General features: G+C 48.5%; 2 protein-coding genes across 3 annotated transcripts; one reads left to right on the plus strand and one right to left on the minus strand.

Annotated features, from left to right (window-relative positions):
* The first annotated feature begins 641 nt into the window (after positions 1-641).
* FCMR (Fc fragment of IgM receptor) lies at positions 642-17273 on the plus strand. 2 transcript variants are annotated; one of them, XM_034666963.1, is made up of 8 exons: positions 642-830; positions 7436-7771; positions 8507-8638; positions 9603-9825; positions 11485-11615; positions 11994-12149; positions 12404-12462; positions 14625-14877. In XM_034666963.1, the coding sequence occupies exons 1-8, from the start codon at positions 794-796 to the stop codon at positions 14739-14741; spliced, it is 1191 nt and encodes a 396-aa protein (XP_034522854.1). In that variant the 5' UTR covers positions 642-793; the 3' UTR covers positions 14742-14877. The 2 variants fall into 2 exon arrangements, with proteins under 2 accessions (XP_034522854.1, XP_034522853.1); XM_034666962.1 differs by having other exon boundaries at positions 643-830; positions 14734-17273.
* IL24 (interleukin 24) lies at positions 16772-20917 on the minus strand. The gene is made up of 6 exons (XM_011225055.3): positions 20882-20917; positions 20462-20632; positions 19269-19331; positions 18251-18409; positions 17730-17804; positions 16772-16855 (listed from the first exon to the last, which is right to left on the minus strand). Exons 1-6 carry the CDS (start codon positions 20915-20917, stop codon positions 16772-16774), a joined length of 588 nt encoding a protein of 195 aa, XP_011223357.2.
* Between the last annotated feature and the right edge of the window lie 5368 nt (positions 20918-26285).

The following is a 26285-nucleotide window of genomic DNA, read 5'->3' on the forward strand; positions in this document are numbered from 1 at the left end:
TGGCTTGCACCTGTGGTCACTGAGAGGTGACCTGGGCCCCTGCCAGAAGGCAACACCTTTAGGGGCATAGCTGGGAGAGATGAGGGGTGGTTGATATGAGGTGCTCATATCAAGTGGGGCTAATTAAGACTCCAGAAACAATGACCTGCTGGTGGGGGGAGGTGCCAGGCTCATCTAGTTCCACCTTCATTTTCTAGATAAAGAGATCTAGGTTTAGAGAAAGGGAGTGAATTCCTCAAAACCTATGGTTAGCAGTCCCATATAGTAGTGCTCAAAATACTTATCAAATAAATTCAAGGGCTAAAACCAGCATCTTCTGACTTCAGGCCTAAGCTTCTAACCACACGGTCTTCTCCAGATAGAGAAAATTGGTGATAAGTCTCTTTTGTCCTGAAGACAGGGATAAAGCAAGTGCCTCTGACTCAGAAAGAATATACATAAAGCATGGAGGACCCTTCAAGAAAAAGTGCCTAAGGCAGAGAAATATCATGCCTGTTTCTAATAGTTTTTAGGTGCTGCCTAAAAGCCCTTTGAACCCTGGTGACCCATTCGCACTCAACATAACATGTTTTCTTAATTCCTAACTTCCGCTGTGGTTTGCTGGTATTTTCTTTTTTAGTCTAAAACTAGTTAGCAAACAAGATGAGTTGCCATTTCCTCATTTTAAAGCCTTGCTCCTCGTGGGGCCAGAAATCTCTTTCAAGCTCCAGACTGTAAAGGTTTCCTGGTGAGCAGTGGGTCCCTGCTCCAGTCTCCAGGGCCTCTTGGATGGGACCTTGCTCTAGAAGGAGCCATGGACCTCTGGCTTTGGTCACTTTGCTTCCTGCCAGGTAAGTGCCACGGGAAAGCACCCCGCACATATTATGAGGTTTGAACTGGCCACAGGTAGGGGAGTTGCGGGCCATCTCTAGCTCTGCTGTTTCTGGATGGATTTAGATGCAGACCAGTGCCTAGGGCAGGATAAGGATGGAAACCATGTGAAGATTGGGAAACCCTCCCCACACTCTGCTTGTGCCCGTCTCTCCACTCCAGATACATCTCTTGTGGGGCTCAGGTGTTGACTCATGAGGGCTGAAGGTGTCACCTCTCCTAGACATTTTAGCCTGATAATGCGGGATCTTAAAACAAGTGCCTCCAAATTCCTTTCTTCCTACCTCTGCATTCTCTTTCTTTGGGTCTCTTTCACTGCTAATTTTCAACTTCAGCTTTAAATGATGACTCCCTCATCCATTCAGTAACCCTAATCCATTCCCCAAGTTCCACATCTCAATTTACAGCTGCTTCTGGGAACTCCTGTTTCAATATCCCATGAAGATCTGAAATTAAACATGCCTAATACCTTACTTCAGGTTCCTCATTGGTCCCCATCAAACCAGGTAGCTACTCTATCCATCTAACTTTCTCTGATATTAGCTTCAAAATGCAAATGGTTTTTCAACCACCTCTTCCCATTTATCCCCACTCAGACTTTGACCCAATCAATGGCCAATTCATATAGTTTCTGGACTAGTATTACCAGAATGAGCAGCAGTGGCAGTCTCTACTAGAGAGGTAACAGAGGGAATGGAAAGGAAAAGAATGCACAGTCATCACATAACTATCTTTCCCACTTCCTCCAACTTGACCCTCCTGCAGCTCCAGATTACTATTTCTAATGCTTGACTCTAATCATAGGATCGCCCTTCCCAGCAACCTTCAACACTCCCACTACCTACAAACTCATCCCCTGGGCTCCCCTTTTACCCTCTGAGCTTACCACACTCCCCTGCGCTTCCCTAACCTCCAGCCAAAGAGTACTCCTCCTTGAACATGTGCTAGACATTCTTGCCACCATGTTCTTGCTCATGCCATTTCTTCTTCTAGGAACATCCTTCCTCTCATCTCTACCTTTTATCCATCAAAGTCCACCGCAGCCCCCACCCCCTTCATACAACACTTTCCAGAGCCCATCTTCTGAATCCCCATAACTGACCTCATTCTGCTTTATATTGTGACTTGGCATATACTCACTTCATTTTGTTTATTAAATGATAAGCTCTTGAGGGTCAAAATTATTTTTTTATTCATATTTGCTTTCTTCCTAATAGCTTGAATATGGAAGAAAGTCAAATATTTATTGAGTTGAAGATTAAAAAGCCCTAGAAGTCTAAGGAAATGCAACTTAATGAAATGTCAGACTCCGTGAGAGGTAGTCGGGTTTGTGTGAACCCAGTGGATGGTTAACTAGACTTAGGCCTGAGAGGAGAGAGGGGTTGGGTCAGGATAGAAGATCTCTAGGAGTGAAGGTTACTTAAATTGTACCACTGTAGTCTGTCCTGAGCAATACCACCATTCTAGCCTGGGCCAGAGGGATCCTTGCTCTGGGTCTGGTCCTTCTCCATTTGTGCCCTTCCCCACTATGTGAGGAGTTCACAGAACCAAGGAGATTGGCCACCTCAAGCCCCCACCCATGTCCCCTCTTTTAGACCTCAAGTTCCCAGTCCAAATAACTTGGGTCCCACTTTTAATGACTGTGTGAGCCTCTATCCTGGGTCTTCTATCCTAGTGCTCTAATTCTATAAAAGAGTAGCCACAGGTGACAGTTCAGAATGACATGGGTGGAGCTAATACTTATAAGCTGGGTTATCTGTCATGTACATACCAGGACACTTATGGTATGGGCAGGAGCCAGGGATGAGAAAAGAAGGGAGATGGGGCAGAGGCTAGGAATGTGGGGAACATTCTTCTCACATTGAAATGATTTGGAGTGGACATCTAAAGAGTATGTGAATTTGCCAAGATGGGGTATAGAACACACTTTATTCAACAGTTCATTAGCTTGATTTATAAATTTAAAATACCTAGACATATGAAATATTTGGACCTTTATTTCCACCCCAGGTTGTACAAATGTTGGGGTGGTCCTGGTTCCCAGGAACCAGTGCATGGGGCCCAAGCCATAGGCCACATTGCCTGGAGCCCTAGATGAAGTTCCATAATAAAGTAAGGCAGTATTACATGGTGTAAGCTTTCAAATCTTTTTTTACCTTGACCCCCAAAATAATAATACATACACTTGATGTCGTGACCCAATGCACACACACACACATGCACACATGCACTCCTAAAATTTATCCTTGATTTTTTAACATAATATGGGAATGAGTTTTGGACTTCAGTGGTTGGATGGATGTTGGTGCCATCTTCTGAAACAGGAAGAGCTTAGAAGGAATAAGTTTTGGAAGAGAAATCAAGAATTCTCTTTTTGTTGTTGTTTGTCTATTTGTTTTGCCATTGTAAGTTTGAAATACATCTTAGATATTCAAGTAGAGTCCAAGTGGAGCTATCAGAAAGGCGATTCTAGTGCTCAGAGGTATGGACAAGCCTGGAGATAACTGTTCTGCTGAAATCTACATCAAGTTGGCATTATGAGCCATGGGAGTAAATGAGCTAGAGTGGGGATAGTAAGAAAAGACCGAGAAGAAAACCAGCCCAAGTTCCAGGTTCTGGGGCAGTCCAGCATTGAGAGGTGGATAGAGAAGGAGAAGAAAGTAAGGGAATTGAAAAGGAGCCATCATTGAGAGAGTGGTGTCAGAGAAGCCACAGGACATAAGCATTTTAAGGTGGGAAGGCTCAGTTCCCTCAAATGCTCCCAAGAGGCAAGTAATTGAAGACAAAGACACCAAATGTAAGGAAAATTTGGAGAAAAAAGGAAATTTGGGAAAAAAGAAAATTTTTGCTGACCTCGACCAGATGTTCTAGTGGAAAGTTGGAGACAAAATTCTGACAGGTGTAGGTGGAAGAGGAAGTGGGAGGCGTGGAAGTGGATTCCATGACTTCTCGTTTGAGAAAGAGAACAGAAGAGGGATGGCCCCTTAAGGGGAGGCAAAAAGTAAATGGAGGGCTTTTTCAACACGGGCAATATCAGAACAAGTGTGTAAGCCATGACAATGGCAGCAAAGAGACCAATGGTCCAGGGAGGAGAAAGGGACAGCTGCACCAGAGATGTTCTAAAGAAGGTGAGAAGGACAAAGTCAGGACACAGGATGAGGGACTGGCTTTTGGGAGGAGAGCGGACACTCCATTCCTTGTGACAGGACAAAGAGCAGATGATGTCCAGCCCGGACACACATGTTGGCATATGTGGAGATGGGAAGTTGAGTTGGACGTTTCTCATTGAAACGAAAAAATTCACACTCCATCTGACAAACATAAAAATCTCAGCCTCTATAATATACTGATATTAAGCAGGGTGGGTCCTTTAGGCACCTCTTCCACCCCTCCCTTTAGTCCCCAGAATCATTTGGAAATATAGCTATATAGTTCAGAATTGCAAAAAGTCAAGGGCACTTAGGATGCTTATTTTAAAATGGAGGTCCACAGCTCCCCCACCCCCAATAGATGTAACCACCATGCCAAAAGGGAAGATCAGATCATCATCAACCTAGTAAGTTCCTCCAACATGAATCTTACACACACTGTGCGTAAGTTCTATTTTTTTTTAAAGATTTTATTGATTTATTTGACAGAGATAGAGACAGCCAGCGAGAGAGGGAACACAAGCAGGGGGAGTGGGAGAGGAAGAAGCAGGCTCATAGAGGAAGAGCCTGATGTGGGGCTCGATCCCATAACACCAGGATCACGCCCTGAGCCGAAGGCAGACGCTCAACCGCTGTGCCACCCAGGTGCCCCGATTTTTTTAAAAGATTTTATTTATTTATTAGAGAGAGAGAGAACGAGCAGGGGGTGGGTAGAGGCAGAGGGAGAAGCAGACTCCCCACTGAGCAGGGAGCTCGATGCGGGACTCAATCCCAGGACCCTAAGATGATGACCCAAGCTAAAGGCAAACGCTTAACCGGCTGAGCCACCCAGGTGCCCTTGTGCATAAGTTCTAAACCAGGAGGTTATATCGGTCTTTTCTCTCTTTGGGAAATCTGCTTTTCTAAGCCTTGAGTGCAGGTTAGAAGCTACTATGAACTCCAAGGAGAGCTGGGGTCTGGTCATTTCACATTTCACCAACTCGTGCTCCCTCGGGACCAGAGTTTGATGTACCCAGAAGCTTTTCTTGTGTTTCATCGTTCAGAGTTTGCACAGTAAGGATGCCTTAGTCTGTTCTGGTTGCCTCAAAAAAATACCACAGACAATGTGACTTAAACAATAGATACTCATTTCTCACAGTCCTGGAAACTAGAAGCCCAAGATCAAAGTGCTGGCAAATATTGCCCTTGGTGGGAGCCCTCTTCCTGCCTTACAGACAGCCACTGTCTCCCTGGGTGTTCAGATGGCTTCCTCTTGTGTCCATGGAGGGAATGAGGACACTAATCCCATTATGAGGGCTCCACTAACATCATCTAACGCTGATTACTTCCCAAAGACCCCACCTCCTACTACCATCACATTGAAGGTTAAGGCTTCAAACCATGAATTCTAGCAGGACACAAACATGCAGCCCATAACAGAGGATCTGGGTAAGCCAAGCCTTTACCAGAAGCTCATCCCTGAGCAGAGTGAGGTCACTGGAGGTGTCTGCATAGGTGATGGCCCCCCTTTGCTCTATCTTGCCTCTGCCCACATTGTAGCATCTTGCTCTTGGGAAAGCAGCATTCACTCTCCTTTCTGGCTGGGTTGGTCCAAAAATACTTGTTCACTGGCAGGTGCTGGGCCTCACACACAGGTGCGGGCTGTCTAGTCACACTGGGTAATTCCCCCACCCCCGTGATTGGGTCTTTGTCTTTTGAATGGGTCACCCTTCCATTGCCATGTTCCAGTCATGAGACTGCCTCACACACCTCAGTTTCCAGCAGATTGGAAGCAGCATTGGATTACTGTGTGAGTGTTCCCATGGCAGCTATTATGGGTCTGGCTAGGCCCCTGCTTCTCCTCACCACATTAGCACCAGCTATGTTCCTACATTTGAACGTGCTCCTGTAAATGCTCCCCTCCCAGCCCCTCTTCCACACCTCACACTCCCATGGTTGTTTCTACCTCTTCACTGTTATCCACACTCTCTCCTCTCTCCAGAACGTCCTCCTCAGCATTCTCTGCTCATCCAGAAACCTCAAGCCCTGCTTCTTTCCTTGACTCTCCTCATGTTACTAAACTCGTTGGAGCTCTTCTTAATGTATGGTCAGTGGATGAATTTCAAGAAATTTGTCAACTCCTCTCTGCCCCACGAACATGTCATGTTCTCTCTCCTATCCCAGCCTCTTTGAGGGTCGTACACACTGCCTGGAAGAGTCTTTCCTCCTCCACCCAGTCCCCTGGCCCCACTCCAACACACACATTTCACCCTATGCCCCTCTTCCCAGAAACATGTGGACACTTATTGGGACCCACTTAGTTGATACTTAATCGTACTTGGACTTACCCTCTTCTCCAGCTGACTCAAATGCATTAGACCTGTCTTCTCTCAGCCAAAGCATAAGCTTTTTGATTTCAGGGACTCATGAACCATGTATTCCTCCCTGCTTCACACCCTCCCCTCCACACATACAATGTGCGTACACCTGTGCACAGATGCACGCACACACACACCCTTGGGTTCCATTTGTGTTCCCTACTTCAGGGAAGATGATCATCATTCTCTAAGCTGCCCTCTACACCCAGCCTCTCAGGTCACAACTGAGACATCACTTCTTCTAGAAGCCCTTCCTCCAACAACACCATCCCTCTACAACAACCTGGGTCTGGTGTCTCAGCTCATTGCCTCTGAGGAATGCTGTGAATCTCCGCCATGGGATTGATTACACTGTGCTGGGGCCATAGTGACTGGCCATTTGTATCACCCACTAAATGAGTCATTCTGTGCGTGGAGGGATGCCAGCTACCTTCCTGCCACATGAAAGGCATTTGATAAATGCTTGGGTTTTTGTGTGTGTGTTTTTTAATGATTTAACAAATGAAACCAAGGGTGAACAGTCGTTTTGGCTGAATGGATCTGAGCAAAACAAAACTAGACAGAAAACCTCTGGCAGCAAAATCACACTGTGCCTCCCAACACCACACTAAAGTCATTTAGGCACTATGTGCTGTTTGAGGTCACCATGGCATAGCATCTTTCCTTGGTGTGGGGCGGTAGTTTGACTATATTCTTAGGGGGTTGGTGTCTGGGATCTTATGGGTTTGGGTTTGAATGAGGTTGAGGGTTATGTTAAGGCTTAGGCTGGGAGAGGTCTGGGTGGGGGCCAGGCTTGGGCCAAAGGCACCAGGGCGTAGAGCTGGGCTGAGGACATACATAGGGTTAGGGATGAGAGGAGGTGGAGGATGAGGCCAAGGCAATAGAGATCAGGAGAGGGTCAAGGCTAAGTGCTGGCTGAGGCTTGGTCTGATGATGGAAATGGGGCTGGAGCTAGGGATGATTGTGAGGCTGGGCTGGGGCCTGGGTTGGAAATAGGGCTGGAGTTGGGGATGTGCTTGGGAATGAGGCTTCCTCTACATTAACTCCCTCTCCCTGCAGTGGCTGGGGCTCTGAGGATCCTCCCAGAAGTAAAGTTGGAGGGAATGCTGGGTGGATCCATTACCATTGAGTGTCCGCTTCCTCAAATGCATGTGAGGCTCTATCTGTGCCGGGAAATGGCCGAGTCTGGAGGATGTGCCACCGTGGTGTCCAACAAGAACTTTGTCAAGGAAGAATACAAGCACCGAGTCACCCTGAAGCCTTGTCCAGATAAGAATCTGTTCCTAGTAGAGGTGACAGAGCTGACCAAGAGTGACAGTGGAGTCTATGCTTGTGGGACAGGCATGAAGACAGACCGAGGCAAGACCCAACTAGTCACCCTGACTGTCTACAGCGGTAGGTGCCCCCAGCTCAGTGCACCTAGCAAATGTCTCCACCCAGGAAGGCTGGGACAACCATCGAACTATAGCAGTCCACCAGACTCTCGTGCTATTACGATGTTAGCCAGTCCAAAGATAATTGGGATTTGTATAGTTGAAATCTCACAGTCCCCCAAATTTCCTGTCCAAACCGTATGAAAGGAACAAGATAAGCACCCTTCTTGTGTTGTACTGTATCCATCCTACCCAAGGCCTGAGGGGAGTGGGGGTTTAACATTGAGGAGAGGCTCTGAGACAGGTGGAAATTAGAAGCAAAAGGACATTATTGTCCTACATAGTTGTCCCATGAGAAATATCAGGGATAACTATAAAGGAAAGACAGTCATTTTTCAAGCCACATTTGTAGGCCAAACTTGGTACTTTATAATCTAATCCTTTCTGTATGTCTTCTCCCGAATCCCACCTTTCTCCATGCCTCCACTGACTTCCTAACTCAAATGCAGCACTAATTCCACAGCCTAGAATCCCAGTGGTGGTTAGTGCAAAGGCTGGTTGAGTGAAGGTGAAAATGCATTTCTTTCAGGGAAGTCTCCAGCCCATTTCTTTTTCTGCTCTTCCTGGTAGACTCTGCCCTCATCCCCTCATTGCCATATCCACCCTACTTGGGTCAGCTTCAACTCCTACCAGCATCCCTTCCCCCATTCTCAGGCTGCTCTCAGAGCCCACTAATGTATTCCCCTTGCCTCCATAGAGTATGAGCTATTCTGGGAAGAGGAGCCAATGCCTGAGCCTCCACGTTGGCTTCATAAATTTCTGCACATGCCGGTGCCCCCTTGGCTCCAGATGCCTGTGCATGACAGTTCTTTTGAATTCATACCTAAAGGTCAGTTCACCAAAGCTAGGGTAGGAGAGAAAGTGGGAGAGATGATGTGGCATTGTGACAGTGGAGGAGGGGGGATGTGTTCAGTTCATCGAATGGTTGGCGAAACACAGCTGAGTCTCAGATGGGTATTTCCCTGTCTTGGGAGAGGGTACCTCCCTGAGATTAGCGTCCTATGTCCTTCAAGCCCATCCTGAAGTCTTGTCGCTTGGAACTAGTTGCGGGACTTACACATCACCACCAGGTGGCACCACAAGTAATGGAGTTTGTGCTCCATTCACAAAATCTTAGCTCTTTTATGAATGACTTGTGGAAACCAAGACTGGGCAGACCTTTTCCAGTCAGAGGTCCTCAGGCCTCCTGTTCCCGATAGGGCTGTCTACGTTTGCTGGAATACAGCGATTTTAACAATTCTATTTTGCAATGAAAAGACTGATGATTATACTAATGGTACCTTTACATTCCTATATCTTTTTCCTGTTTTAAATGCATTTTGACGTGCAATATTTCCATCACATCCTCACATCTATCTTGTGAGGTAGATACATTAATCGAACAATTGTTACACTAGAGGACTTTGCTGGGTGCCAAGAGGGATAGTGTAACTCAGTGTACCATATGCTCAAGGTTGTGACTGATGGATGTGGGGTGCAGGAGAACAGGCAAGCATAAAGCAGAGTGGGGATGGAATTATGAACAGGGTTTTCTCCATGCTCAGAAGAGGGCAAGCTCTTGTGCCTGGGAAGTCAGAGAAGGCTTCCTGGAGGAAATGGCATTTTGAAGCAAATATACATCGAATTTTCTAGGTGTAGAGGACATGCTAAGAAGGCATTTCAGGCCATGAGGACTGCAAATGCAGAGTCTAGATAAAGGGAAAGAGTGTGTTCAGGAAAGAGAGGGTGATCCATTCCTGCTGGAGACTACAGTATGCATAGGGAAGGTCACTTTTTTCTGCTATCTCCTGCAGTTACCACGCCAGCTGAAAGGACTAAGGCCCCTCCAGAAATCCACTCCTCCCCCACCACCCCAGCCCCTCACCACCTTCGAGTTTCCAGAGCGTCTTCAGTAGCAGCTGCCAAGTCCCCAACCTTGCTGCCATCCACCACAGCCTCAAAGACCTCAGCTCCGGAGGGGCTGCTTAGGCCCCAGACAGCCAGCTACAACTATCACACCAGGCTTCACAGGCAGAGGTAAGAGGTCTCCACCATCCAGGATGGGCTAGAGGTCAGGCAAAGTAGTCTAGAGTTAGGAGATCCGCTGAACTCTTCCAGCAATATCTGCCAACGGAGACCCTTCTTGTCTCTAGGCCGCTGTGGACTATACTACCTGTGAGTGTAGCACATTAGCTCGTTAGTCCAATGACAAGAATGCACTTGTCCATGTCACAGCAGGAGATCCTGTAGAAATGAGACCCAAATCTTTAAGTCACTCAGCATTCATTCAGATCTGCTTTGATGGGGAACTAAATAAGAATAAAATAACTATGAAACTATTAACTATTAAAATTAGTTTCATCTGTTTTTTCTTACTTTTTCAATGTGGCCACTAGGAAATTTAAAATTACTGTGACATTGCATTTCTACTAGACCGCGCTGGCCTAGAGGCTGGGGCACACCCAGGAAAGTGGTGCAATAGACCACTAGGGGGCAGCATTAGAGCAGTCTCTAAAGAAAACCTGCAAGAATTGGAATTATTTTTACCTAAGCAAAGGAAGCATGTTAGTGAGGAAAAGGACCTCCAACATCATTTGGGTTTATAGATGAGGAACTGGGTCATGAAAACTATGTGCTTTCAAATAGAACCAGGACTCCCGATTCCTCGCTCAATAGACTACACCAGCCTCCCAGTGGAGAAGAATTCAGGTCAATTCAACCAACATTTTCTTTTTCTTTTAAAATATTTATTTATTTGAGAGAGAGAGAGAGAGAGCACAAATGGGAGCAGCAAAGAGAGAGGGAGAGAAAATTGCAAGCAGACTCTGTGCTTAGCACTGAGCCATCTGGGGGCTCACTCTCACGTCCCTGAGATCATGACCTGAGCCAAAACCAAGAGTCAGAAGCTTAACCGACTGCGCCACCCAGGTGTCCCTCGACCAACATTTTCTTAGTTTCTACTATCTGCCAGGCATTGTGCTCTGTCCTGAAAATGTAAGAAAGATGAAAACATGCAATATTCGGGTCTTATTTTACTAATGCAAGTCTGACTGTGATAAGGGTTGTAACCTGTATAAACACAAGAACTGACGACAGTGAGAAAAAATTGATTCTAGTTTGCCGTGATTGCAGAAGAAAAGAGAACTGATGTATTGACCCTTTAAGGAAAGTAAAATTTCATCTGTAGAGAAAATGGAGGGAAGACCTTCTAAGCAGAGGGCAACCCCATGAGAGAAACATCTTTCCCACAGTTATAAGAAACTTAACTTGTTTAGTATTTGCACTAATCTTGTAAAGAAATGAGCTGCAAACAGAAGGGGAACTGACCTTTACTGATTGCTGCTTGGACCAGGTACTTTCACTTCTTTATACCTACAATTTTGTTTCATTCTTGAACAGTTCTGTGAAATAGGCATTACTAAACCCATTTCCCCAGAAATGAGGCATAGCAAGGTTTGGAGACTGATTCAAGATCACACAGCCAGTAGAAAGCTGAACCTGAATTCGGATCCAGTTTTCAGGACTCCATAGACAAGGCTCCTTGGGGGCGGGGGTGGTGGGGGAGGATTTTGTTAACAAATGGACAAACCTCTGAGCCATCTCCAAAAAAGTTGGCTCCTGGGAGTGCTACCTTAAACCTCCCCCTCCCTTCCTCACAGATCTCTTCCTTCCCTCTCCCTCTCCTTCCTTCCTCAGAGCCTTCCACCAGGACCCCGTGCCTGGGTTGGAAGACCAAGGATTTCACATCCTGGTCCCCACCACCCTGGCCCTCATCCTGCTGGCGCTGCTGGGGCTGTTGATGAAAAGGGTCATTCAAAGGAGGAAAGGTGAGCGGCTGTGGGCTCAGGGTGAGGTGAGCTGTGAGAAGGGCCAAGAACATTCAGACTCCACTGGAACCTCCCTCCTACCCCTACCCCGTCAACCCTCCCAAGGGAAACTCAGGAGCTCCAGATGAGCAGACTGGGGCACTAGAAACGTGGGAGGGGGTCAACCGTCTGGAAATGGGGACGAGGAGGGCGGCCTGAACCCTTTGGTCTTCGGTGGAGGGCGAGGCTGTGCCTCATACATTCAGAGCATCTCCACTGCAGACCCGGCCAAGGCCCGGGGAGGGAGACAGCCTGTAGTTTCCTGGGACCCGAGGGCAGCGACGGTGGCCACGGGCCCCCGACGCCTTTCTCCTCTTTCCCCGCGGCTTTGCCGGGCAGCCCTCTCCAGGCGGGTCCGCAGAGTGGCCGTGAGGATGCGCGCCCTGGAGGCATCCCAGCGGCCTCCGCTGCATCGGCCCCGCGCGTCGCAGCCGCCGCGCATCCAGAACGTCTACAGCGCCTGCCCGCGGCGGGCACGGGCGGCGGACGCTGAGGGTGAGCCGGAGGCTGGGCGAGCCAGGGACTGCGGGCCGGGCCGGAGGGGGCGGGGCCCGTGAGCGCGAAGCAGCCGCAGAAACTGCGCGGACGCCGAGGCTGCACCCAAGCTCCGCGCCTCCAGGAACGCCCCGCGCCTCGGCTCCCGCTCCGCCTCCCCAAGGCTTCCGGCGGGCCGGGGGAGGGCCCAGGGGCGGGCCGGGGGCGGGCCAGGCCGCGGCCACGCCCTCACCTCCGTCTCCCTGTCCCCTTAGGTCAGGCGGAGGTACCTCTCCCAGGCCTCAGAGCGTCGGCACCCCCTGCCGCTCCCCAGGTAAGCTCCGCCCCGTCCCTGATTGGCAGCCGCGGCCTGAAGGGCGGCCCTAGACCTGGGCTGGGCCCGGGGGCGGTTCCTGGAGCTGCCCATTAGCCGGAGGGCAAGGCTTTCCCAGCAGCTCCTGGGCCCCGAGTCTGGGAAGAGGTTGTGTCAGTTTCCTCCTTTGAGGGTGTCGGTAGACTGAGTGCCCAACAATTGTGGTAGACTTCGTTACCTGGCTTCTAGCCAAGCATTACCGTGGGATAAATAGGCGCTCAGCAGAGGCGATGGATGGCAACTCTACAAACAGAGAAGGACTTTCTTGTGAAAGAAAGGCGATTTCCAGGAGGTGTTAAGGGATTGGAAGCTACCCGGCTTCACCTTAATATGAGGAAGAACTTTCTAGTAAACTCTGTAGGATGAGAGGAGGTACTTGCCCATCGCTGGAGGTAGTAAGCCTGGCCTAGAGGATGACTTGGCAGACAGATGTCAAGATGTAGATAGGATTCAACGCTTGGGTGAGGAGGATTCCCCTGGAAATCTATGAATGGACATAGGGAGCTCCTGTGTCTATGGATGGCCATTGGCAGATGGGTTAAAAGTATTTAAACTGTCCATTCATTTTTGTTTATCCAAATTAAGAAGAGAAACTATTTTATTCTCTAAAGTAGCCCACAGTAGTTAAAAACTACTACTACTATTGCCTCAGGAACCAGGAAAAAACTAAGTGTGGTGAATGCTCTTGTTTTAATTAGGGTATAGACAAAGCTAACGCAACAGACCCCAAACCATAGGGCTCACAAGATGGAAGCCTGTTTTCCTCCCAAGTTAAGGCAGGGGGCCAGGAAGCGGTGGCCAAAGCCATCTGGTCATCCAGGGACTCAGACACCTGTTTTGGAGTCTCTGGAGTCTCGCCTGGTCCACCGCCAATGCTCGATCACCAGCACCATGTCTCCATTCCAGCCCATAAGAGAAAGTGAAAGGTGCTTCTTTAAGACCATGACCCTGGGGTTTCACACATACCTCCCAGTCACATCCCACTGGCCATAACTTAGTCATGTAACCACACCTGTCTTCAAGGGAGACTGAGAAATGGAGCCCCTAACTGGATAATTGTGTGCCTTGCTAAACAGGGATGGTGATACCCAGTAACAAGTGACAGCTCTGCCACAGTCACCTCCAGCTTCTTGACCTTGCTGTTACCCGCGTCTGTTAGAGAAGGTTCATAGTTGTGTAGGTACGGTCCAGCGGCACCATCTACCTTTACAGCAGCCCTTTCCTCTTGAACTTCGCTGCTGCCACTCACACCCTCACCTGAGCCTGTACCTTGCTCAAATCTTACTCTTCGTCCCTGCTTGAAATTCTTATTCCCACCATTAGAGACAAAAATCTTGACCGAACCAGTCCACCACAAGGGGTGTATTGTTAATGGCTCAATATTCTAGCTTTCATAGGGAGCCTCTTGATTTTTCAAGCAGAATAAATTAATCTTAAATGATGAACTGTAACAAGCAGTAGGAGATATATTTTTGCAGCGAATTGCAGCTCATTCCCTCTCTGCTAAAGTTCACAAAGTAATAGTTCCTTTCCATGACTGAGCACTTCCTGAGTGCCTACTGTGCTTGTGCGGCTGGACTTGTAGCTCTCAGCACTTGTATTTCAATAGGTGACTCTCCCTACAGAAGCTTTCTTGGGTGGATGTTATGATAATTGTGCAGTGTTGGAATCATGGCACAGTCCTGTCCTCCCAAGAAATGACCCATTCTGAAGGTGGATGATCCTGAGGTTACTTTCCGGGGAAGAGGAACACCACTGTGCCCAAGTGGCCTACCACCTTCCTCCTCTTCCCTACCCAGCACCTTCCTGGAATGTACTGTTATGCCACATCACAGCCTCTCTTAGTCCTTACAGAGGTGCAGGGGTTGACTCACGCTGCTTCTGAATAACTCCCTAAGAACATGCATATTTATTCCACAAGTCATACCATCTAATCCCAGAGGGGAAACTCCTCTGGCAGCTGAGTCTCCTTTAGACCCATGCTTAGCCACATGACTTAAGCCTGAGCCTCCTTTCAGGCATTTCCTGCCCACGTTAGATCTAAGTGGTTTCCAGTTATCTGGGGTGAGACGCCATCCTGAAACTGCCCGAGGCTGAGCCACTTCTGTGTCTTTGCCTTCTAGAAACCGGCAACCATGCACATACCCGCCATTGCCCACTGTGGAAATTTATCTGGAGAGATACTAAAATCACCCTACCCAGATCCAGTGATGCTTCTTTGGTTGTTCCCAGGTGTCTGAAGCTCTCTGTCTCCATGCCCCATCTCTGAAGACCAGCTGTGAATATGTGAGCCTCTACTACAAGCCTGCTGCCAAAGCGGAGGACACTGATTCAGATGATTATGTCAATATTCCCTGCCTGACTCACCTATCCAGCTGTCCCCCTGGGCCCAGACCTTGGTGCCAATGAATCCTGTCTAGCTGCTGGTTTCCAATACTTGCTCTGTTTTCAGAGCCCTCATTACCTCCCACGCCAACCTCAAGTCTTATTCCTGTCTCTCTTGAGAATAGCTCAGTAACCCCTCCCAGCTCTTCTTGCACACCTCTGCAGCCCCCTGTGGTTTTCAAGTGGGCTCTGGGCGTGCAGAGCATTTGTCCCAGTGCTGCCTGCTTCTTCCCAAGCCATGGGATTTGCAGAGTGTCTTTGATCATAGGGTCTCCGCTGCCCTGGCTCTAGACTCACGGCATCAGGCTAGGGCGTAGGTATAGTGTTGCTTTGGGAGACTCCCTCAGGCTTGGGCGTCACACCGATAGAAAGCCCCTGGACCTCATAGTGAAGGCATGCCTCAGTCCTGTGAGTTAGGAAGGAACCAGGAATGAAATGCCCCTGGCAACTTCTTTGCCCTGATCTTGAGGCTGGCTCTTACTAGTGAGCTTCTATTCATCTTGAGTCCTATGGTAAGGACATTTTTTTTTTTGATATGACGAAACGTTGTAAATTTTCAGAACCATGCTTATTAGTGTTAGTGATTATATATATATATATATATATTTCTAAATCCTCCTTACTGTCTCCCTCCCTTGATGTACATAAGTCCCTTGACCCCAGTGTCTCCCCTTTTTAAAAAATAGGATAGTTTGCGTCATCTCTTCGTCTCCTTCCATGGCTTAGCAGTGATATTTGTGCACTTAATGTTGGTCTGTACTGGCCATCCCAAACCGTTACATCTCTCTGCGTTCAGAAATGCCCCTTCATCTCTTTGCCAGGTAACTTCTGGCAAGGTAGGGGAGGAAAGTGGCTTCTGGGAGGGCCAGGTGATCTGCAATAGCACTTATGTCATGGAAGGAGAGATACCCCCCGCCCCCTACATATACCTTCTCTTAAGTTTTCTGGGCAAGGGCATAGGCAGACATTACATCTTTGGACTGAAGTCAACTACAAAGTCCAGCCAGAGCTTGAGAATGGAGAACATCCAGTCTTGCTATTAAAAAGAAGACCTTTCCTGGATGCATTAACTCAGCCTTACTGGGCACTTCCCCACACTTAGGAAGAAGAGGCTGCCAGACTGAGTTCCCTGCTTCTTATCAGCAGGGAGTATCATCAAGATTGGACAGTAGTATGATGACACCATTAGAAATGTCAGCTTGACAATGGCTCCTCTCGAGCCGCAGATAAGAATGAGTAGTATAAGAAAGGAGGGCCCCCAAGCAGAAGGGATGATAAGAATGGGGTGGGGAGAAATGAAATGTTCAGTGAGCCTGCTTTGTGCTGGGCACTTATCTTGCATTGTATCTTCCATCATTTACATTCCAAACTCATGCCCCTTGCCTGCACCCAGTGCTGTGTTCCTGCAGATCTCATGGCAATATGGTTTCTATGCTCTGAAGTGCAACTTCATATCCCAGCACCCCTCATTGTTCCTCAATAATTCAAAGACAGACAAAAAAAATCCAGTTTATTAAGCATTTACTGAGCACTCATCCACTGCCTCACATGGTGTCAAGCATTGTGGAGGATAAAAAAGAAGCATGGGGCACTGTCCCTGCTGCCTACACAGAACTGACAGTCTGACAAATAAATATGGCATCAGTTAAAACACTGACAGGAATTAAATAGAGTTGTAATAAATTTAGAAATCTACTTTGTAGATTATTCACAGCATCCAAGAGAACTTTCCATGACTGTCTGTGGGGCCACTTAAACAATGAAGTCTTTGAGGATAAGCCTGGCCAAGAATGAAATCCATTGTTAAGGGTGAGAACATCACAGGAAAGGATATGGAACATTTGAAATGACATGGAGAACAAGGAGGGTATCCTGGTCTCAGCATTCAGAACTGGTAGAATTTCTCCATCCAGGTCAAGAGAATGTCCACTTCTCCAAAGGCTTTGGTCTGGGCTGCTTGTATGTCCAACTAAAGAGAAAGGAGTGTTGAAGATCTACCATATTAGCCGCGAGAATAGGTTTCCTTGCCACCTACCACTCCTGGAGCTGGCTGTATCACCTCTGGGATGGCCTCTGATGAGCGTACCCACCCATCACTTGTTGCTTCACAGGGGCGGGGGAGGAAGTGAGGACAAAAGGACAGTGAGTAGCAGTGGGTAAAGGAACAAGGGAAAAACATCTGGAGTTCCTGATAGCAAGAACTATAGAATCCCTGTGTGGGGTGGATTTTGCCACCTCCTGAGTCTATTATGCAGATGAAGAAACTGAGGTCCAGCTGGCCTCCTTCCTCTGTATACTCTTCACCATTTATTTTTAGGCTGATGTATCTGTTCCTCAAAAAAGTGATCAAAATCATATATTTTTGATATATACGTGGATGAAATTTGGATTTTCTTTGTTGTCTTTACTTGGTAGACAGTAATATATTTTCCCATGCTTTTTTTTTCTCATAAAATAGACCATTTCAGCATTATGAAAATTACTGCAGATAGATAGTGCGTGTTTGGGGTAGGGGGCCCACCTCAGACTCCAACTGCCCAGCTCAAGTATTCATAAAACTTCCACAGGGAAAGTCCTTAATAATGAAATCATCTTGTAGGGAAATAGAGAAGCATTTTAATATGAAAACTGGCACAAAAATGTGTAGTTTGTGGAGCTTGTGCAAAGTAGATGATAATTGATGCAAATATACCTGTGCTTGTGCAAAATTTGGTGGCTTTGGGGCACGCCTGGTGGAGTCACCTGCAGAGAGTTCTGCATGAGGCGTCTGAGGCCCCCTCGTGTGACAGTTCAGGCTAGTCTACTGGTGGATAGGCAAGCTCTTGAATCCTGGCCTTGATTACCTGTTTAAATGCTCTCTGGAACAGCAGAAACCGCCTGCGTGCACTCTCACTGATAGAAAGCATCTCATTTTCCTTCTGGATAACAGAAAAAAAAATTGTGCCAGGTGTTGGGTAGCAGCAGAGGCAAGCCCCCTCCCACTCCTTCCTAGTGATGCCGGAGGGGTTCCCCAGGCCAGCTCTGAATCCCACATTCTCAAGGTAGCCGCTGCTGAACTCCCACCAGTGATGGGGGCTGACTCCTTTCATTTTCACAGCAATCTGGCCACGTAGGGGTGATTATCTACATTTTATAGATAAGAAAAATGAAGCTCAGGTTGCTTTGCAAAGGGTGATCACTCTGGTTAGAAGCAGAGCTAAACTTGAATCCGGAACTGCTAGTGTCCAGAGCCTGTGCTCTTTCCCATGACAGCACTGAATCCCTGTCATGGAATAAAAGCCAGAACTGGATAAGGGGAGGAAGGACATCTTCTCAAAATACGTCATTTCCGGTGGTCCGCTGGTCACAGCGTTGTTCTACTCACACTGGGTTGTAGTTTTGACACGATGACAAAAAAGTTGTTGGCCAGAGTAGAGAATGACTTCCGGATCCTGGAGTCAGCTGCCTTATCCAGATAGTTTTTGAAAACGGTATTCAAGTAGAACTTCAGCAGGGCATGGATGAGGTAACAGCTCTCGGCGCCCTGGGGAGGACCTGGGTTACTGCAGAGCCAAGCCCTCTGCCCACCCTGGCTCCAGATGAACAACCCACATGCCACGTGAGGCAAGATAAGAACACAGAGAAAGAGATCTTCTAGAAGATGTTGATAAAAATTAGCTCTGAAGGAGCCTTCAGGGGCACGCAGAGTGGCACCTTTGGGTTCCTGGAGGAACCACAGACCCGGAGAGCAGAGACACACAGCCAGTCAATGGCAGACACAGACCTAGGTCCCAGGAGTCCTGATTCCCCACCTGTTTAATGTTCTTTCGTCTACACTACCTGGCCTCTCTAATAGCTGTGCGGGTGTGTGTGGGGGGTGATGGACCCTGGGAAGCACCCGACACTAGGTGGTTCAGAGTTGAGAGTCCAGGGAAAGAACTGGAAAGAGAAAAGAGAAAAGAAACTAACACCCTGAAACACAGGGGTTGCACTTGAGCCCCCGTTGAGCGCCAGAGTGAAGCTCAGTGCCTTGCAGGGATCAGGGCTCAGTACATGTGCTTGCCGACTGCCTAGTTGGGTGAGGGGACAACAGTAATGAGTGAAAAAGAAGAATGGGAACAAATGAGACCTAAGGAGATGTTGAATCCTAGAAACTCTGGCTAAATGGAGAAAGATGCTTACAAGCCTCAATCCGCGCCACCCTCCATGCCCCCATACATACATACCCATGTCACCCAGACACTGGGGTAATGACCCAGACGTTGACTTCTCTGGCTCACTGCCCAGCGCTCTCCTGTGTAGGCTCAGTCTGGGTAGAAGTGGTCTCTATCAGCCTCCCCTAGACCCCCCGTAGAAACCAAGCCACCGGAGAGAGGCATAGTCCTTCCCCAAAGTCTGATTACCGAGACGTTCTGCACAACCTCCTTCCGTAGCAGCCGGACACTCGTGATGTTATCCTTGGCTTGCTTTGGGAATAGAAAGAAAGATGTGTCCAGCTTGAGGGGCAGTACAGAAACCAACCCTGCAAATACATGCTGGCCCCCAAATCTATCCAGTCTGAGATCTCAGAAGCCAGAAGAACCAAGGGAGGACCCAGGAAGGGCCGAGCTGAGGTAGCCCCTGGGGTGAGGGTACAAGTTTCCAGCCACAGAAATCACTAAGCTTAACGACCAGAGGCAGATGGAATCCCAGGAGCTCTGAGAGCCCTGATGTGGGACCTGTTTGGTTCCTTTGGTCAGGAGGAAATAAGCCTATTTGGTTTAAGAACGACTCAGGGCAGGGTTTTGCCTCCATATTCCATGGGGGTTGGCGTGGGGTGGGGGCTGCACCCCTGAGCTGCCTCTTGCCTTTGGAGCTTCCCCTGCAACCAGCCATATCCTCCAATTCTCAGTTTATCGTCAAAGCATTCATGACCTTTAGAGCTCATTTTCCCACCTCCTCAATGTGAAAACAAGGAAACTGATGGGGGAAGGGTTTTGTGCCTGGTTTCAAGGTTAAGATCACACTTAGGTGTCCTGTCCCCAGTCCAGCACTCTCCCCTCCCACAGGCCACCTCACTAAGCTCCCTCTTTCTGCCCAAATCTGAATCGTTGTTTAAGGAGTGCATTTGCCAGTGTGAGTACTGGGTCACCTTCAGGACCCAGGGAAATTCTCAGTCACGTTTCACCAGCTGCCCCCTCTGACCTCAATATTAGCCATCCTTTTTACCATTAGCTAAAGCTTTGGCAGGTGGGAACGGACTAGCAGGAGCCTGGCAAAGCAGTTGGTGAAAACTCCAGCGGGTCTCAAAGCAGTTCCCATGACTTCTGGTTGGTGGAGTGTCATGCCCCTGCCCCCCGCACATAGATGAAACCCAGATGAATCAGCACCCCTTTATTTCCCCTTAGGCTAATTTATTTTTCTGGAGATTGACCATATCCTTCTGAGCCTCGGTCTCCTCATGTGCAAGAGGAAATGCGTGCTTGTGATGCCTCTGACTCCGTAAAGTTATCATATAGGAAAATAATTAGCAAGTTGAAAGGGCTCCCTAATCATAAAATAGTCTCCTGCACTCACGGAACCCCCGCAGCCGGGTCCAGAACAACACTTCACTCACCACAATGTCCTTCATGGCCCAGAAGGCCTCCCACAGTTCCTGGAGAACCACTCCCTCCACTCGGCAGGGTCCGAACTGGAACTCTTGGCCCTGGACCCCTGGCGCCTGGCTCCAGAGAAGCAGGATTAGACTCAGGCAGAGGAGGGCAGTTGTCTGCCCTGGAAAGCCCATCTGCAGCAAAGGAAGGGCCAGGAGGATCCTGCTGGAAGAAAGAGAGGCATCCCACTGAGGTAGGTCTTCTGCCCCAGCAGTAGCATACCCAGAATAATGCTCCTTGGCTCTCCCTCAGCCACCTCCGGGGACACACTGATGTGCAACCTGAGACCAGGGGAAGTTCCCAGTTTAGAATATTGCGAACATGCGGCCTAGCTGGGGTGTGCTGGGGTGGGGTGTGGGTCTTTCTGCCCCTCCATCTCATACCCGCTGATCTCGTGTCTCTCTGCCCTTCCCCACCATGCCTACCCACATCCCCCACACCCAACACCTCCTTCCTTGCTCCATGACAGTGCTCGCCAGCTGACAACTGGCCGGTCAGAATTTAACCAAGAAGAGTGAAGAAATTGGGAGGCGGGCTGTTAAAGTGCCAAAGAACATGTGTAGAACGTTCTCTAAACTCAGGAGGAGAGGGAATTTAACCAGGCGTTCGCTTGTCTGAGCTCTGTCCTGAAGTCACCAGGCACCCACCCTTGGGCAGGTCTTTTCTTCTTCCCCAGGAGAAGACCATCCCACTTTCTCATCACGAGGGAGCCCAGGGGTCAGTCCTGGCCCACAGGGGGGGCCCAGACAGTAGGTTAGGGTCACACACTCACTTTGCCACCTCAACTGACCGACTCACCCCTGACTCAAAGAATTAACTTTTCAGGGAGCTAAACAAGAGGGAAGAATCAGATTTCCAGGTGAATCACCTTAAAACCTCCCACTGAAGCACCCGCAGGATGACTGAAGAGGCCCCAAGCTGGGGGATGGTAACCCATTATCTGTTTGTCACACCCGTATGCAGAGAGTTTCTTCTCCCTGCTTTCTTTTCCCTTTGCTTTTCTTCTTTCCTTCTTTCCTTTCTGCTTTCTCCCTCCCTCCCTCCCTTTCTTTCTTACTTCCTTCCACAAACTTTTAAGAACCTGTCCTACTCTGGGCCCTGGTCTCACACCTGAAGCCACTCAGTTCCAGCCGTAGCCTGGGCAGGAAGGCGGGAGAAGACCTTTCTCTGGAATGCTGCCAACACACGGGCCAGAGGGGTGCAGGACGAGCACCCAATAGTCTCCGTCACGTACGCAGCTCCATGCCTCAGTGTCTCCCTCAGAGCCTTTTCATTCTGTTCCTTTAAACACCACAGCCTTTGCAGCCTCTCTTGAAGATTCATCTCTGGGCCTCATAATCCTGCCAGCCTTCCTTCCGTCCAGCCCAGATCCTTCTTGGTGTTAAAGTGGAGAACGCAGCTCGTCATCTATCCCCCTGGCTCCCATTCCCAGTGAGGAAGTGGTCTAGTGCTTCGAGGAAAAGTACTCCTGCATCTCCCATCACTCACCTCAGGTCCTGCAACGGATGCTTGGGGCTTGCTGTTCAGCGGTGGCTGGCTCCTGTTATGCAGGGGCAAGTTGGACAGACACCCTCACCACTCACTGATCAGGGGTGTAACCGAGGGTGGAAGGTTCTTCTCCCAGCTATGAAAGCCGTTTCAAAGGTAAAAAAGTGCAGGCTGGCAAGGGTTTGTGGAGATCATATATATGGGGGCTGGGGGAGGGGCGGAGGGAGAGGGGGAGGTGGAGAAAGGGAAATTGGTCATGCTTTCCTAGAGAATTACTTCACTGCCTACTCACCCTTCACTTAAAGACAATGGGGCAATGGTGAGCTGAGGTGAGCTTAGGCCTTGAGCTGAATTCTGGCTGTGCCACCAGGTCTGTGACTGGGGCAAGTCTTTCGGCTATCCTGAGCCTCAGTTCCTGCATCTATGAAATGAAAACAAACAAACAGAAAACCGCCCCACATCCCCCAAAGGGCAGGTGCGCAGAGCGAATGGGAAAATGACACAGAGTGCTTTGTAAACTCTATACACATGTGAATGCATTACTGCTGTGCAGAGTACGCCAGTCTGCTTACTCCAACATCATTCAATAATTATGCCGTCTTAACGATGCGACAGTGACCTGGAGACCCAGGATAGCCCACATGTACTTCTGCGATGGCTCAGGGCCAGGAATTCTTGAGTGTTTCCTCACACGCAGCTGCCAATGGCCCCATCTCAGGCTTGGGAAGAATAAGACAGTGTGTGCACGGCCAGGCCTGGAAAACTGAAGGGCCCTGGTGTCTTGGTGGGCTAGCCTCGGCCTGTGCCGCTCGGCTGGGAATCACCCAGTGGATGGAGCATGTCAGGAGCCAAGGTGAAGACACCCAACCAGGTGTCCAGCTAGCAAGGCGCTCAGGCTTCGATTGCCCCGTGTGTAAAATGAAGGGTAGACCCAGGCCATGCTCCCAAAGCATGTTGCACAGAACCCGTTCCTGAGGGATGAGAGACTTCCTAGTCAGTAGATTCCAAAAGGCTGGCGCATGCCAGCTCCTCTTGGGAATGTGTAATTCTCCTGAGAATAATGAAGACTGAGAAGTCCCATGAAGGCCAAGGGGGTGGGAACATGTGTTTGACTTTGTTTAATGCAGCATTTCCCACGAGTATTTGACCATGTCCCTGGGACACATTGTGGGAAACGCCAGACCCTGAATTAGGGATTGACAAACTACAGGCCAAGAATAAGCTAAGAGTGGCTCACCCAGTGACCTAAGAATGGTTTTTACATTTGTTTATGACTTAAAAAAATAAAAAATGAAAAGTATATGAAATTCAAATTTCAGTGTCCATGAATAAAGTTTTACTGGGACACAGCCACACCCAGTTTGTTTATATATTGTCTATGGCTGCTTTTGTGCTACAATGATGGAGACCAGGAGTTATGCCTGAGACCGTATGGCCCACACAGCCCCAAATACTTAACTCTCTGCCCTTTATGGAGAGAGGCTACTGAGCCCTGCTCTGAATTACCTTCCTACACAAACATCTGGGTTCAGGCAAGAGACATCGGAGTAGAATGTGATGTGAGGGGTGGAATCATTTTCTCCAGCTCAGTGGAGAAGGAAGAACAGGGGACCTGGAAGGAACTGGCCCTTCTTAGTCTCTCCAGCTGGCAGACTCTTCTCAATCTCTCTGGCGCCAGCACTCCTTCCCTTCATCGCACGTTCAATGGTGTTTATTTCCTTAAGCAGACAGAATATTTGCTACAGTCCCCAGCCAGCAGCCTGGTCTGCTGCCGCCACCTGTATGAAAACCAAGCTTGAGTCCTTTGCTCCAGGAGGACCTACATATTGCCCTCCAGTCCTTGGCAGGAGCCCACACCACACCCTTTCCTCCCCCTTCAAGATCCAGGGCATTACTAAAATCCCTAAGTACTACGGGAAGAAGATGCCCAGAGGCATTCATGAGATAAAGAGAACACAAAGTAAGAATGTAGCAGCAGTAGACCAGGGAGACAGGAGAGGACTGGACAGACAGACCGCTGAGGGAGTAAGCTGAGAGAAAGTGAGCCCCAGGGCAGCTGCAGTGCTAGACAACCGCCTACTGATAGGCAGGAGGGCAGGAGGGATGAGCTGTTAGCAGGGCAGGCTAGAACAGAGGCATGAGGTCATGGATGTAGCTCGATAGGTTCCAGGATACCCACCTGGGGTCACAAGTAGCTCATTCTGTCTAAGGAAGGCATAATATAATAAGGATTTTCCAGGCAAACATGTGCCTGAGCTTAACATAGCATGATTACCTGGGAAGAGAGGGCAAGGAAAGAACTCAAGGACCTTGGCCCAACATCAACTGACATTGCCAGCGATAAGCACAAGCTTTGTGCACAGGCAGACTCGGGCTCAAAACGTGATTGAGTTGCCCATGAGCCGTCTGCATCTCAGCTTCCTTATCTCTGAAGTCAAGTCCCATAGGCTCACAAGGACATGATGACACAGAGGCTGCTACTCAAAATGTGGTCTGTGGACCAGCAGCAACAGCACTATCTGGGAGCTCATTAGAAATGCAGAATCTCAAACCCTTTCCCCAAAACTACTGGACCAGAATGTGCATTTTAAGAAACTCCAAGATGATTCTTAAGTATATTAAAATTTGAGAGGCACTACATAAAACACATGAAGGACAGCCCAGTGTCTCCATGTGGTGAATGTATAACAAATGAGCACTTCTAGTGAAAGTGGAAGGACTAGAGCAGTGATTCTCAATGGGGCAATTTCCCCAGGGGACACTGACAATGTCTGGAGATATTTTTGGGTGTCCTAACTGGGGAGTGTAGAAGGTGGAGGTGCTACAGACACAGAGTAGAATGGGCCAGAGCTGCTGTTGGACATCCTACAGTGCACAGGACAGCCCCTCACCACAAAGAATGATGTGACCCTAAATGCCAACAGTGCTGAGGCTAAGAAACTCTGGGCTAGAAGAAAGTAGTGGCTGTGGGGGGAAAAGCTGAAATAACATCAAAGATGGATAAGAAGGGAGCCCTTACTGGGGAAGGGGGCAGTGGACAGATAACATGGTCAGGGAAGTGGAAAAAGCAAGATGGCAACTTGGAAGGCAGAAGCCAAAGGCTCATCGGAGGGAGCAGATGGGCAAGGCCTGGCCCACCCCACTGGCTCACTCCTGGGGAAGGTCCGAGTCTCTGACTTTGAAAGGTTAGAGAAATTGGGGCTGGTCCTTCAGGTTATATCCACATATTTTTACACAAACTCCATCCTAGACGAGACTAAGACCAGAGGTTCTTCTAATCTCTCTCATCCAGAACTTGGGGAATTTCCTTTACAAAAATATTGGGTGGCAGAAAAGCTCCTCTGAGAATAAAATTCTATTTACAAAGCCACTTTCTCCCCCCAAATATTCTTTATTAGATTTGGGGGGTTACTCTGTTAATCTCATACCACCTGTCATGTATATCTCTCTACAGAGTTTGAGTTTTATGTATGAGAAGTAAATCTACTCCTACCCCACATCTCCCATAAATCTCCCTAAATCTATAGGGAGAGAAAGGGACTGAATCAGGATGGAGAGGGGTCCCATCTGCACTCTCAGGTGAAGCAATAAAGAGCTCACTCTTAGAACTAAATACCCCCTCTTTCTGACCGATGGAAACTCCCTGCAGGAAAGAAGCAATAAGCTAATTAACTAGGATTTCCTGATACCCAGGGAAGAAAAGAAAGTTACATCATCATTTTTCTTCCAGCGAATTGACTTTAATCTTCACTCTAAAAAGGATGGTTATCTCCCTGTTTGGCTAAGAAATTTATGCAGTAATAGATGTGGGTTACCTGGGCATTTTGTCAGCCTTTTTCCTGTCTTAGCTGATATCATTCTAGGAGCAGAGATGAAACGTGTGTGTCTACTGGTTGGCGCCCTTAGACTGGCACTCTGCCATCCTACCTTCTCTTGTTGTTGGTATAACAAGTAATTTATTATTACAGGCATTTCATAAGATGAAAGTAAAAACAAATTCTTTTTACATTTGTACAGCATGCTTAGATATACAAAACACTTCCAAATAAATGTTCCTATTTGACATATACCACGACCTTTTGAAATAATGGGGACAGATATTATTTCTTTGCAGATTAGAAAGCTGAGAGTCAGAAGAGTCAAACTATTTTCCCTCGGACACATAAATAAAAGAGAGAACCAGAACTGGAGCTCAAGGGGCGCCTGGGTGGCACAGCGGTTAAGCGTCTGCCTTCGGCTCAGGGCGTGATCCTGCCGTTATGGGATCGAGCCCCACATCAGGCTCTTCTGCTGTGAGCC

This window comes from Ailuropoda melanoleuca, chromosome 8, assembly GCF_002007445.2.
Source record: "Ailuropoda melanoleuca isolate Jingjing chromosome 8, ASM200744v2, whole genome shotgun sequence".
NCBI lineage: Eukaryota > Metazoa > Chordata > Mammalia > Carnivora > Ursidae > Ailuropoda > Ailuropoda melanoleuca.